The 13,822-nt window shown below is 29.3% G+C and overlaps 1 protein-coding gene across 1 annotated transcript; it reads left to right on the top strand.

The window, feature by feature from the left end:
* The first annotated feature begins 10,022 nt into the window (after positions 1-10,022).
* Positions 10,023-13,297, top strand: LOC149150891 (uncharacterized protein C24B11.05-like). The gene is made up of 9 exons (XM_089438963.1): positions 10,023-10,148; positions 10,293-10,367; positions 10,459-10,524; positions 10,877-10,974; positions 11,530-11,567; positions 11,735-11,822; positions 11,942-12,187; positions 12,691-12,756; positions 12,855-13,297. Exons 2-9 carry the CDS (start codon positions 10,304-10,306, stop codon positions 13,020-13,022), a joined length of 834 nt encoding a protein of 277 aa, XP_089295089.1. The 5' UTR covers positions 10,023-10,148; positions 10,293-10,303; the 3' UTR covers positions 13,023-13,297.
* Positions 13,298-13,822: the final 525 nt, after the last annotated feature.

The raw sequence follows: 13,822 nt of genomic DNA, 5'->3' as shown, positions 1-13,822 counted from the left end.
TTAAAATAAGGTGGGCTATTTGAGGTGATTTGTAAAAATGTACTATGATACAAAATATTCGCCCACTAAAAATTTAAAACCCCTTAATTTCGCCAAAGGGCAAACATTCGCCCCTAAAATTATCCTTGTCTGTCACTCCTCCTGTTTGGGGTGTCGATCTCTGTAGGTAAAATAATGGCAGTTGAAGAGATAGAAGAGGCTTTTACACAGTTCATGTGTGTGTAGAACCAAGCACTTTGTTGTTTTTCGGGTACTTAAAATCTAGCCTAGGGTTTATAGTGAGGGTTTTTCTTACTGATTCCTTTTAGTCTCCAAGGGAGGCTTAGTTTGTACACGGTTAACTTGTCACCATATTCTTGTTATAATATTAATATTATTACCAACCTTTAAACAAGGGGATGGTATTTAGCTACATGGGGATTGTGAGAACCGTGAAATCAGTCGTCTTGTTTATTTGATATTTTTGGAATAGCCCTACCCTACTATTGTGAGAAATGGACAGTTGTTTCATTTTTTGATTAACTTTTGATTTATTGTTCTTAAACAATTTTTGATTCAATATTATCGCTCTTGAGTTTGTCTTGGCATTTCCGTTTGGAACTTCAAAATAGTTTTGTATGTATCAAATCATTTGAGAAATAATGATATTCCCTGACTGAATGTGGTAAATATAGTTAGTTTCATCCTTTCCCATGAGGGTAAGGGTTTGGTAATATATAAGCTAATTTCTGATAGCATAACTATTTTGAAAAATTAGAAACGAAAAGTTGATTCCACTCTATTTTCCCTCTTGTTTTTCCTGTTTTTCCTAAGTCTGTAACATTATTTCTTCGGTTCTTGTATTACTACAATTGCTTGTCTAATGCTTGTATTTCTGCATGAATATCTCTGTTTTCTTTTACCCCTCGCTTCAGGGTTTTGTCGTTACCTACTAAATGGTTTATGCACATTGTTTCTCACATTTTGTTTATAGAATTAGATATTACATTGTAGGAAATTTTGACACTAATCTCTTTCTCATTTGTCTGTACTATTGACTAGAAATATATACTTAGGTTCTCGGTGATTTCCTTACTAGTTGATGACTATATTTTGTTGTATCTACTACTTGACACACAGGGCTCTTGATCCCTTATCTACAACAATCGAATGTACATTCTATTTAGCATAAGAATCTCACTTGTCTACTGTTTCTTTACTGTACCTTTTACTTAACAAGAAACTTGATGTAACAGATATACAAAATGGAAATAATACGTATAAAATATTGCATAGCTTTTCTCAGATTAACCTGTTCAATTATTAAAATGACAAACCTAGCTCATGGAAGATTTGTAACATATTTCTATTAAACGAGATATCTCACTTATGTGGTTCATACAGTATGCCAAAATTGGTTCGCAACTAGACGTGATGCTTTTTCCTCCCAACCTTGAGACTACTAAGTTAGTAGTCTATGCTTTTTCCTCCCAACCTTGAGACTACTAAGTCAGTAGTCTCCCCCCAAGTTGTTCCTGATCTCAAGAACCTTCTTCTCTCCCACGAGAACCTTGATTTCACATCTATCTGGTCTTGACTAAAGGTAGCTACCGCAAAGTGTCTGAAGTCTCAGCACAGCTATACTTTATTTTTTGTTCTTTCTAGGTCTTTCTTTCTGTTCATCTCAAATACCCCTATCCTCTTGATTTTCTTGAGTAAATACTCAAGAAATTATTTAGGGACAGATAACTATCTCTCATAACTAATTAACAATTACGAATAACTGCAAAATTCACTTTTCCATAGCTAAATTCAAAAATAGTTTATAATTTAAAATAGGTCTTTCTTTCTGTTCATCTCAAATACCCCTATCCTCTTGATTTTCTTGAGTAAATACTCAAGAAATTAGTTAGGGACAGATAACTGTCTCTCATAACTAATTAACAATTACGAATAACTGCAAAATTCACTTTTCCATAGCTAAATTCAAAAATAGTTTATAATTTAAAATAGTAACAATTTTGTTTGTAGTAAAATAAATATTTACCTTAACTAGAGATATCACACACATCAGAACATCTCTTGTTTTTGGAAGGATTATCCTATTCTCCTTATAGAAGCAGGTCTTTCTTCTATTGAGAGCCTAGCTATGCTCAGGTTTCTGATGTACAAGCACAAGCTCAATAACATAGACAATCATAGACTTCCTAAGCTAGCTTTAAATTCCAGCCAAAATCACCTAAGGCTTAACCGAGGATGGCATAAGGACACAAGGGCCTGGTTAAACTATTGGGAGATCAATGAGAATGATGCTTTGCAAAACATAAATAACATTAAAGATATTGTTACTTCTAAGTTCAAAGAAAAACTGTGGTGTGAGAAAGATTTAGCGTCTAAAAGAAAATTAAGTTATTATAAGAAGGTCATCAACCCCACCCTTGAAGATCAAAAGTATCTCTCTATTCTAACTAGCTCAAAAAAGAAAATTAATATAGCAAAAATTAGAACGAATTCTCATGAGCTCCATAGTGAAACTGGCCGCTGGGCAGTTCCTAAAACACCATGGATGGAAAGGATCTGCCATATTTGTGAGAATAGGAGCATCGAGGATGAAAACCACTTCCTCTTAGAGTGCCCTGCATACAACCACATTAGATCTCAATTTCACAACCTTTGTTACAATACTGACCTTCCTAGCCTTTTACAATGCCAAAATTATAGTGAACTCGGGAGGCTTCTCTCCAAGCTTTTTGAGCATAGGAATAAAATCTTAAATCAAAATAAATAATTTGTCTTTTTAGGTCCAATAGATCATTATTTGGTCTCAGCGGACGTTAACCATCATCATCATCATAAAACGTGACTTTAAATATCACGAATAGACTATGGATGCTCTGCTTTTTTGCATTAGTTGAAAAAACTGAAATTTAATTTAGGATGAGAAATTAGTAATAATCCTGAAACATATTCGTTTTTTTTTATTTAACAAATTTGGCGTTATAATGTAACTAGTCAAGTATTCTTATATAAATACAAGTAATATATATGTTTTAGCATTAAAGAGTTAAAAAAGAATGAAGTTTAAAATATTATAGTAACCACCATAATTTAGAAATATTAGAAATATTTCTTAATTTTTATTAATATAAATAAGAAAACCAATATCACTAAAATATAATTTAATTATTATAAGATTCATATTGAAATTAAATAATGGAAAATTCCCAAAATGTCATAATGTACCCAAATATTTTATGTGTAATATTAAAAAAGTTGAAAAAAAAAGATACTCATGGAATACTTTATCTATATTCTAATTAAAAATTAATTTCAAAACAAATAATGTAATATTCACTTTCTTTACTTTCTAATACATCAATATTATATCAATATTATAATCATCTGAAAATGTTTTTCTTAATAATTTTTCAAAACCAAAAAATTAAATAATCAATTACTTTAAAAAAATCTAATACATCAATATTATAATCATCTTAAAATGCTTTTCTTAATATTTTCATAACCAAAAAAATATTATTTTGAAAAATCTAATAAATCAATTATAATTTTAAAAAACATAACTATTTTCATAATAATCTCATTTTAAAATACCAAAAAAACTAATATCAATTTATTTTTATATAAATCTTAATTTAAAAAAATATGTTTTATATATAGCCTAATTTAGTCTTTAAAATATGTTTTTTTACGTAAAGAAACACAGAATTATGTTTGATGTTGAATAATATATATTTTTCACATAAAAAAAAGATATGTACAATGTTAAAATTCTATTACTAGTAAACAAAAATAATTTACATTGACTTCATAAATAAAATGTATGTGTTGAGAATATTTTTTTTACCTCATACAAAAAGACAATTAAATATACAAAAGTTAAATGTAGACTATTTTTGTTTGCTGTCCTCGGACTTAATTGTCAATCATTGTACTTATCAATTCATTTCTCGATGCATTGAATGAATCTCCTTTCAGTGGAGGCCTCCTAAGACGATCATTGAACTTATAAATTGACGTTTTGATTCTGCCAGAGAAATTCTCTCCTTATAAATTATTAAAGTTGATAGTAAATGTCAGAATTGTCTGAAAGTTGAATAGGACTTATCACGACAGATGCATTAATGAATTTAAGACCACATCACATAAAAGTGAGCAACCAAAATTTTATTGAATTTAAGATCACATCACATAAAACGTGAGCAACTAAAATTTTATTGTAGTTGTTTTTAGTCTGATTTTTTTGGAGATTTTAGTGACGGAATCCGACAGAAAAAATTGAGGTTAAATCTTGATTTGTATTATTTAAAATGATTTCTTAATTGCATATTTGGATTTAGCACCCTGAAAAACCTCTGGAACGCTTTGATTGTGAAGAAAAAAGTTATCAAACTAGCAATTCCAATAAATTGCTGCAGATTTTGACAAAAAAACCTACGGCAAAAACTTCAAAAAAAAAATTTCTTTCAAGACAACTGCAATTTTATTTCAACTTTTCTTCCACTGTAAACTTTTAAAATAATTTAGTTTTTTTGAAGAAAAATAGGCAGCGATGGACAATCACTCCATGTTGATTGGTATAACGTGTTTGTTTGCAATTGCTGGTCACCTAATGCTTCACGTCATCATATGTTTTTTTACACGTGATGACCGGATGATATTTAATTTAAATTAAAAAAGTATATAAATTAATTGGAATGGTAAAGGAGTTTAGAGTTCAGTCCAGGCTGGGATTCCTTTCCATATTAGATGAAACTATGATTTATTCATATGTGTTATGTTACAAGAATGATGTGAGGTTTGATCGAGTTTCAATATCTTGTACGATAATTTATATTTTTTATGAGTTATTTTATTTATTTTTTTATAAAATTTAAAAAGTTATTTGATCGGGATTAAATTTTGTTTTTATTTATTTTTTAACTTTAATTTATTTACAAGTAATAATTTGGGCAGATTTATCTCAAAAAATTTACTGGCTGATTTATCTATTCCAGCCTAACCCTAAACCTAAAAGTGAGTATAGAAAAGATTTAATTCCATAAACTCTATTTCCATTATTAACCATTTCCATAAAAATTAAAAAATGATTTGACAACTTGATTAAACTCTATAGAAAGCAACTAATTTACAACACTTTATATAAGTGAATAGTAATTAATAATTAATAATATATAATTAATACATATCGTAATGCTTTTGTAATATTTGAGAACAGCTTTACCGTGTATATTATATTTGTGAAGCCATTTTTCATCAAACTGATTTTAAATAGTCTCATTCTTTTAAAGTTTTTGTTTTTTTCATGAAAATCTAGATATAAAATTTTAATTCTGTTTTTTATATTGTTTAAAATACGTTACCCTGTATTACCATCCATAAATATTTAGAATTGAAATAATAGCTCTCAGACTTATTACCGGGAATGGCGGAGGCAAGGACAGGCTAGGTGTGTCTACCATTTCCAATCATTCAAATAAAAGTGGTGCCGAACATGTTAAGTAATCATTTTCCAGAATTTTGAGTGTTAGCCTTTTCCTTTTATTTTTAATTTTTTATTATTAAATTTAATTTTGAATATGTTTTAAATTTTAAAGTGGTAAATATATAAATATTATGATTTTGTTGTATTTTATTTTAAAATTTATTTATAATATATAATGTTAATTACAATAGAACTATGTCTAAAAGAAATAATCATGAAAATTATATTCAAATTTTATTTATAAAAAAATAAATATTAGTGATTAATTATCTACTTTATATTTAAATATATCTTAATGAATTTTAGTTTAATTATAAAATAAAGAAAATAAAATAATTAAATAAAAATATGTAAAATCCATATGCAGAAGGTATTTGATAAGGTCCTAACCATGGTTTCAAGGGTTTAAAACTTTGGCTATGAAATTTAAGCATGTTTTTGTGTGGGTTATATTCCTGAATTTATCCTTTTAATGGATCTATCAAGAGATCTTAGAAGATTCTCTTAGAAGATACTCGAGATTCTATAAGAATGTAGATATTGACCAATTGGGAAATGGATTCATTGCCTTTATCTGAATTTGTGTCGAAATAGACCTCAACAAAGGGTTTCCATATAAAATAATCCTCAAGTGCGATGGCAAGGATTATATCATACCATTGGATTAAGAGAATACAATGTTCAAGAGTAGAAGCTACAATAACCTGCGCACCTTTATAATGCATGATCTCTCTCTAAGAGGTGTTTTGTCCCTAGGTTCCAAGTAAATCTAGGCATGGTTGGAGATATCCGAGGGCATCACCTAGTTCTGAGAGTTCTGCTAGCCAGAAAAAGAAGGTTCTAAAACCAACCCCCGGTCAATTCATCCTTTCCATATCTAGTTCTAGTTGCAGTAAATCATCCCTCTGTAGAGCGGAAAGACCTAGCGAAGGACAATGAATTATCTTCAACATTAATTGTGTCGACAAAGGTGTAGAGCGGAAAGACCGAGCGAAGGACAATCAATTATCTTCAACATTAATTGTGTCGACAAAGATGGTTAGAAGCATTCTCATGAATCTCACCATTCAAATAGCTAGAAAGGCACAATGATATCGACTAAATCTGTAGCTATGGAGTTGTATGGGAAGAGTGACTTACATATTTGAAAGGGGAAAAAACGTAATATCGTTATTTTTTGTTTATCTATATTCCTGGTCTAGATACTTTACAACCAATACTAGTTGCAACTTGTTATTGATGACCAATAGTTAACTTGTTATGAGATGTGTTATCCAAGCATTATAAATAAGAATAATTGGTAAAGTTTTATAGAGAGTGTGAGCCCTAAAAGGAGGGGACACTAGACTAATGAAATCTTCTTGTTTTCCTTTTTTGTTTTGGGCTTCTTAACCCTTCTTTGTATTGAGTAACTAGATAATAATTAATATAATTAATATGTAGGTTTATAGATCAAGCAATGAACAATCAAAGAATAAGGTTAGTAGGTTGATTAAGGTCTAGAAAGAGGAACCTCCAAATGTTAGTCTATTTAAAAAAGAATATAACATCCAGTTCTTTACACCACTTGTAATTAGCTGAATTAATAAAATTTAATTTTAAAAAAGAAAATTTACAAAATTACTTATCATTTAATTTTCAAAAATTTAAAAATTTTCAAATATAACTCTCACACATAGGCATGTTTCCCTCACATATATATGCATGTTTTTAGAAATAGAAGAATACAATTTTTTTTACATATATTAACTTTAATGCTTTTTCTTAATCTTTAATGATTATTATAAGAAAATAAAATTATTTTAATATAACAAAAAAAACTTTTAAAACTTTTAATATTAAATAGGGTGAATTAATAAAAATAATTTTATAAATTTAATTTTAATGATATATTTAATTTACAATAAAATTTATTTAAATTTAAAATCTAAATCTATTGAATATTAAAATGATAATATAAATGTAATATATTATTGATTTATAGATTAGGTAATTTATAAATATAAACATAATGTTAACTAAAATGATGTGAAATAAATTTGTCCTAACATTTTATAAATGGAAATTTATCTCCATATTATTATTGATACTCATTTAATTAATAAACATTATATTACTTATAAACTTTTTTAAAAAATGAGATAAGAAATTTTATTATTATTATTTTTTATATTATAATATTTTATTAAAAATTTTATATATATATATATATATATATATATATATATATATATAACATTTTCTCTACCTTAATTGAAGTGGTATGTAAGAAGATATCAACAAAGAAAACATGTTTTTGAAAAAGCCATATTTTGATTGTTATAATATTATTTTTAAGAAATTAAATTAAATTTTATCACGTTTCAAAATTCCAAATTTAGATATATATATTAAAAATTTTGTTAAATAGAGAAAATTGCTAAAAAAAAAAATGTAGACAAATATCTATGTATATATGTATATATATAACAACATTTATTATTATTGTGCTTTAGACATTAATTAATTATTATAAACTTTTGAAATGAAATTGAGTTGTCATTTTTAAAGGTAACATTAATTTATAAGTATTAATGAAATGTTGTTAAAGATTATGAAAAATTGAATAACAAAAATATGTTGAAATGAAAATATGTATAATAGAGGTATGCTAAAATAAAGAGGTATGTGGAAAACCAAAATATTAAAATAAAGGTTAGATGTTAGATTTCAAGTAAGTGTTTTTTAATAATTACTTTGGCAATAGTAAATATTTGAGCTTGCATATGCCTAGTGGCAATCTAATATTGAAAAAATATAAATGATTAAATAAATTTAAATGATAACTGTGAGTGATGTATTTTGGAACCATGTCATATGTTCTTAAAAAAGCATTCTGTTTGTAATATTTTTTTAGGAAACCATATTTCTTAAAATTCAAATTAGTTTCCACATATTTACAACAAAAATTTCAATTTCCTAGAAAAAAATATAAATTTATTAAACTAACTGAAATATAATCATAAGAACACAAATGTCCTCTATTTAAAATTTGTTTTTTTTTTCAACAAATATATTTAAAAAAACATTGAATTTCAAAACCTTACTAATTAAAATAAACATATACCTTAATATCTTTAATGCATTGAATAAAATAACATAGACTTGAAGTTGATAATAGATTATAGAAAAAATAACAAGAAAACAAATGTGTGATTATAATCGATTACCTATTTCTTTTGGATATCAAAATTGTGAGATTCATGCAAATGCTTCATATTAATTTCAGCTTTTATCGTATTTTTTTTGTATTTACTAAATAAATAGTGTGAATTTCTAAACCTATAATTATTGCAATCTAATATTAAATTTTGTTTTTTTTTTCAAGAAATATATTTAAAAAAACATTGAATTTCAAAACCTTACTAATTAAAATAAACATATACCTTAATATCTTTAATGCATTGAATAACATAACATAGACTTGAAGTTGATAATAGATTATAGAAAAAATAAAAAGAAAACAAATGTGTGATTATAATCGATTACCTATTTCTTTTGGATATCAAAGTTGCAAGATTCATAAAAATACTTCATATTATTTTCAGCTTTTATCATAATTTTTTTTGTATTTACTAAATAAATAGTATGAATGGCTAAACCTATAATTATTGCAATCCAATATTTATTTTTACCAATTTATGCTTATTGCAATAGAATGGTATAATTCTCAAAATTGTACTCTATTAAATTTATATGTATTAAATTTATACCTTATCTTAGTCATTAGAATAAGAATTTTTTAAGATTTTCATCATTTGGATCGTGATTTAAGCTCATCAAATAAATCCTCCAAATATTTGGCTCGTTGAAATAATCACCCTGCAAAATTATATTCTAAAAACATTAAAATTAAATAACTGATAAATTATTTACTCATTGTTTTCGCATTATTTTTCTAAGTTATTCGATTAAAAAATTAGACAATTAAATAGATTAAATTAAATTAAACTAACTTTTTTTTATTTATTTAATTATATTAAATAGATTAAATTAAATTGAAATTTTTTTATGTGTAATAAATATATTAAATTCTGAAAATAACAAATAAACTAAATCTATACATTCTAAATAATTTATAAAACACAAAGATAATATTAAAACAAAATATTACTGAATTTTTAATCTTTGAAATTGTTTCTAGGAATATCCAAATAAAATTATTAAAAATTTCAAAAAAGTATCATATAAATTGTTGATTTGACTCGACTTTGAATAATTTTGAACTTAATTTTATAGACCACACTATCTTAATGGACATTCATCGTCATGACATATTGGTTAAAATAGTAAAAAGCATATCCTTTGTTACCACAGCCCAAACGACCGTGCTGTACATTTTAGTAATCAATTTGATCGTTACCACAGCCCAAACGACCGTGCTGTACATTTTAGTAATCAATTTGATACATCAATAAGTAAATCAACCGCACTCTGACAACTATAATGCCAATGAAGTTGAAAGCACGGGGATGCTGACTACAATAATGAAATCAGCACCGAGTAGCCCCTTATATGGGGTGTGGCGTTAGAGATCTATTTAAGGTGCTCAATGTTTACTTCAGACTCCCGTTCCACTCCATCTCATCCGCAAGCTCGCTCTTGGGCTTCTCTGTCATTTGGCTAGGTATCTTCTTCACGCCAACCAAATTCAACATATTTGGTGATGTTTAGAAGCAATCTTCCTGGATTTGTTCTCGAGTTTGCATTAGGTTTTTTTAGATTCAAGGACTATTTCGTATGATATTAGAATAAGCTATATGTATTGCAGAGTGATCGTTAATGGCGGTGGACGGGAATCTATTGGTAACAGAACGGAGGCCTCGATATGACTGCCTTCTGATTGGTGAGTATAACAGTGTTTTGTTTTCTTTTTTCAACGGTTGTCGAAAACACTGCTGGATGTGTTCGTTTCTGATTCCAATCTGCTGTTTTAGATCTGGATGACACATTATATCCGTTGAGTTCCGGACTTGCTGCAGCATGCACCAACAACATTGCAGGTAAACTCTGAGAAAATACGTAATTTTTCTTTCTCTTATGTATTAATTTTAGGATTCTAATTTAAACCGAGTTTTGAATTGCACCCCTTCGTATGTAATACGTTGCATATTCTAAATTATAATTTTTATTCCAATTTTAATGTTGCAAATTAAATAGGGTTAAGAACCTCATATTGCATGGATCAAGGCATTGTTTGGATGGATTATATTCGCTAGTTAAGCATATATGGACACTCAGTCAGTTAAATCACCCGAGCCTCACCTATTTATAAATGCAATTAAGAGTTTTGTTTGGGCAAGGAAGTAAGATGTGATTGTTAATTGTGGATCCGGTCCGGTTGTTGTGTGGCAGATTATGTGAATCAAAAGCTCGGAGTTGAGAAGAGCAGGGTTCCAGATCTGTGCAGAGAGCTATACAAGACTTATGGGACAACCATGGCTGGACTCAAGGTATGCTTTCAATCCCTCATGTTTAGTGGACTTTGGTAGAATATTTGAACCTCTCATGTTAAAATGGGTGTTTTTAGGCACTGGGGAAATTTTATAGCGTCCTACTGAGGTAGATCGATAACCTTACAGTTGTTATAGGTGTATCAAATAACTTAACAAAAAAATTATGGGCCACTTTCCTTAGCTCATGCTTCCGGTAAGGAGTGCACAGCATCTCATGAGATATACAGTGCATAATTATTCCATGGGATTTTTAATTGATGCACTAGACATCACTCTACCAAGGGACCCTTTTCTTAACTACAAAACAAAAACTCCCTTTTTCATTTTTGGTGTTTTAAGCCTCAAGAACCTTTTTTTTTCTTGCCCACGGATGATGATGTATGAATGCTAAGTGAAGGATTTACAGATGTCTAGCCATATCAATTTATAAAATATGGCAATAATGGACTTATGTTCAGCTTCATGGTTGTGCTCTGCGATTGAATTGACCTCCTTTGTTGCTTGACTTTCGTAAATTCATTGCTTTGTCATGTCGCCTTCTTGGAACTGCAGGCGGCTGGCTATATATTTGACGTTGACGATTACCACAGGTAATTAGGGAATCTCATGTCCCGAGCTTTGTAGATTACGAAAATCTTATGTTTCTACAGAATCAGAGGAAATGTTATTGATTACCTTGCATTCTTTACCTTGTTTGGACTCTGTCGTATCGTTGATTGCTTTTGGCTTGAAACCCTACCCTGCTTTACTTTTTCAGATTTGTTCATGGAAGACTGCCGTATGAGAGTCTTAAACCAGACCCTGTGCTAAAGAACTTGTTATTGAGCATGCCTCAGCGGAAAATTGTAAGCTCATATGGATCCCTTCAATTTTTTTATATGATGATAACACATGATGATGGAGCCTAAACTCTTAAGGAAATTTGGAAGCATGTGCCTTGACTACGCTTTTTAATGTGAAACAGATATTTACAAATGGTGACAAAGTTCATGCCTCAAAGGTCCTTCAGAAGCTGGGGTTGGAAGATTGCTTTGAGGGCATAATATGCTTTGAGACACTTCATCCTCATTCACAAACAACTGAAAGCAATAATGAATGGTATTTGTCCACTGATAACACGACAATCCGGAGGACACCCATAATTTGCAAACCCTCAAAAGAAGCCATAGAACAGGCCCTTCACCTTGCAAATTCTGATCCTCAAAGAACGGTATGAGACTAAATCTTAGTGTAAAAGCTTCTCCAAGGTTGAATAAATTAGTCAACTTTTGAAAAGTAATGTTATGGCATGGTTTCCACATGAAAGAGATACATGTTCGGCCGATCACATCCCACATAATGCACAACCATCCCCTCTTCACTGGTTCCTTTTCACCACAGCAGCCACAACAAGATAATATACGTTGGCAGTTCCAAAACATAAAATTATGTGACAGCAGTGTTTCAACAAGAAACTGATGCTTGTTAATCTGATCACATTCTACGCATTGCCTAGTCGTCTACTTGTTCCAAAATCACGATTCCTCTCCTGCAAAGAGGAGCTAGAAGAGAATATTATACTCTAACAGTTATATAGTCCCAAATCCCCATCGCTTGCTTAAATATTGTTGGCATGTATCAGGGAACACAGCATCCATTTTTCTTTACATTATGTATGTCATTTTAGCAGTGCCCATTATAAATCGACTGTGGATCTGTTATGTTTTCCTACAGATATTTTTTGATGACAGTCCGCGGAATATAGCTGCAGGGAAGCGTGCAAACCTGCACACTGTATTGGTAAGACCAAATGATTCTTAAATGGGAACTGATTTTTTTGTAACAGGGGAGCTACTTCATTATTTTATAACTGTAATAATGGCATTCACTGCGAACAGGTGGGCACTTCGGTCCGAACAGAGGGAGCAGACTTTGCCCTTGAAAGCATTCACAACATTAGAGAAGCACTCCCTGAGATATGGGATGAAGAAGATGCAGAGAGCTCCAAAAGTGTTGTGCATTCAAGAGGAGCAGTTGCAGCAATTGAAACGGTTATCACTGCATAAGTCATTATCTCACTGAATGAAGCAATCCGAGGATTATGCTAATCCATTTCGAGCTTTACGGCTGGCTGGAAGCAACCTTCATCAATTAGGAGTATGTATAGACTATCGTTTACTGGGTGCTGTAATGACAACTCTAGACACTTCGATGAATAAATAAGTCAGAATATCACCTATTTTCGTATAAACTACGTAAACGCATACATATTCTGGTATTGCAGAAAAGTAAAAGATGGAGATACTATTTTAATTTATAATATTTCCCTTTTTGTCTTAAATTATAGCCCTTTTGGTTTATGATATTGTAGCTACCTGTCCAATAATATAGCCCTTTTGGTTTAGGATATTGTAGCTACCTGTGCAATAATATATTTGGTGGTTAAATTTAATAGGTGGCATATACGGCCTCCGTATATGCATTAATCGATGTATAACTCTATATATATTGGTTGTCTTGGGGTGTCTTAAGATTTCTCTTGTGCCTTTCAAATAAGGATGATTGACCCTTTAATAGAGTCCGTTAAAACTCTTTGGAGTGATACGAAATAAGACTAAAAAGGAAAAAGAACCTTTAAGGATAATTAAATTTAATACACAATTATTATATATGTATTGTAATCATGGATTTATGAAGTGTGGGTAGTATCAAATTATTGATATCTAACTTATTGCAAAACTCAAGATAATAATTTTGGAGGGTTCAGAAAATTGTGGTTAAATGTAATTCCACTTTATATTATTTTAATTCTGGGTGGTTTAATAAATAGATATACATTTGGATTTTATACATTACATATTTTTTT

The sequence above is a fragment of the Pinus tabuliformis genome, chromosome 9 (genome assembly GCF_031772625.1).
Source record: "Pinus tabuliformis cultivar Carrire ecotype Pingquan chromosome 9, CPIR1, whole genome shotgun sequence".
In the NCBI taxonomy this organism is placed as follows: domain Eukaryota; kingdom Viridiplantae; phylum Streptophyta; class Pinopsida; order Pinales; family Pinaceae; genus Pinus; species Pinus tabuliformis.
The sequence above is the reverse complement of the archived record's forward strand: the minus strand, read 5'-3'. Positions and strand labels throughout refer to the sequence as shown.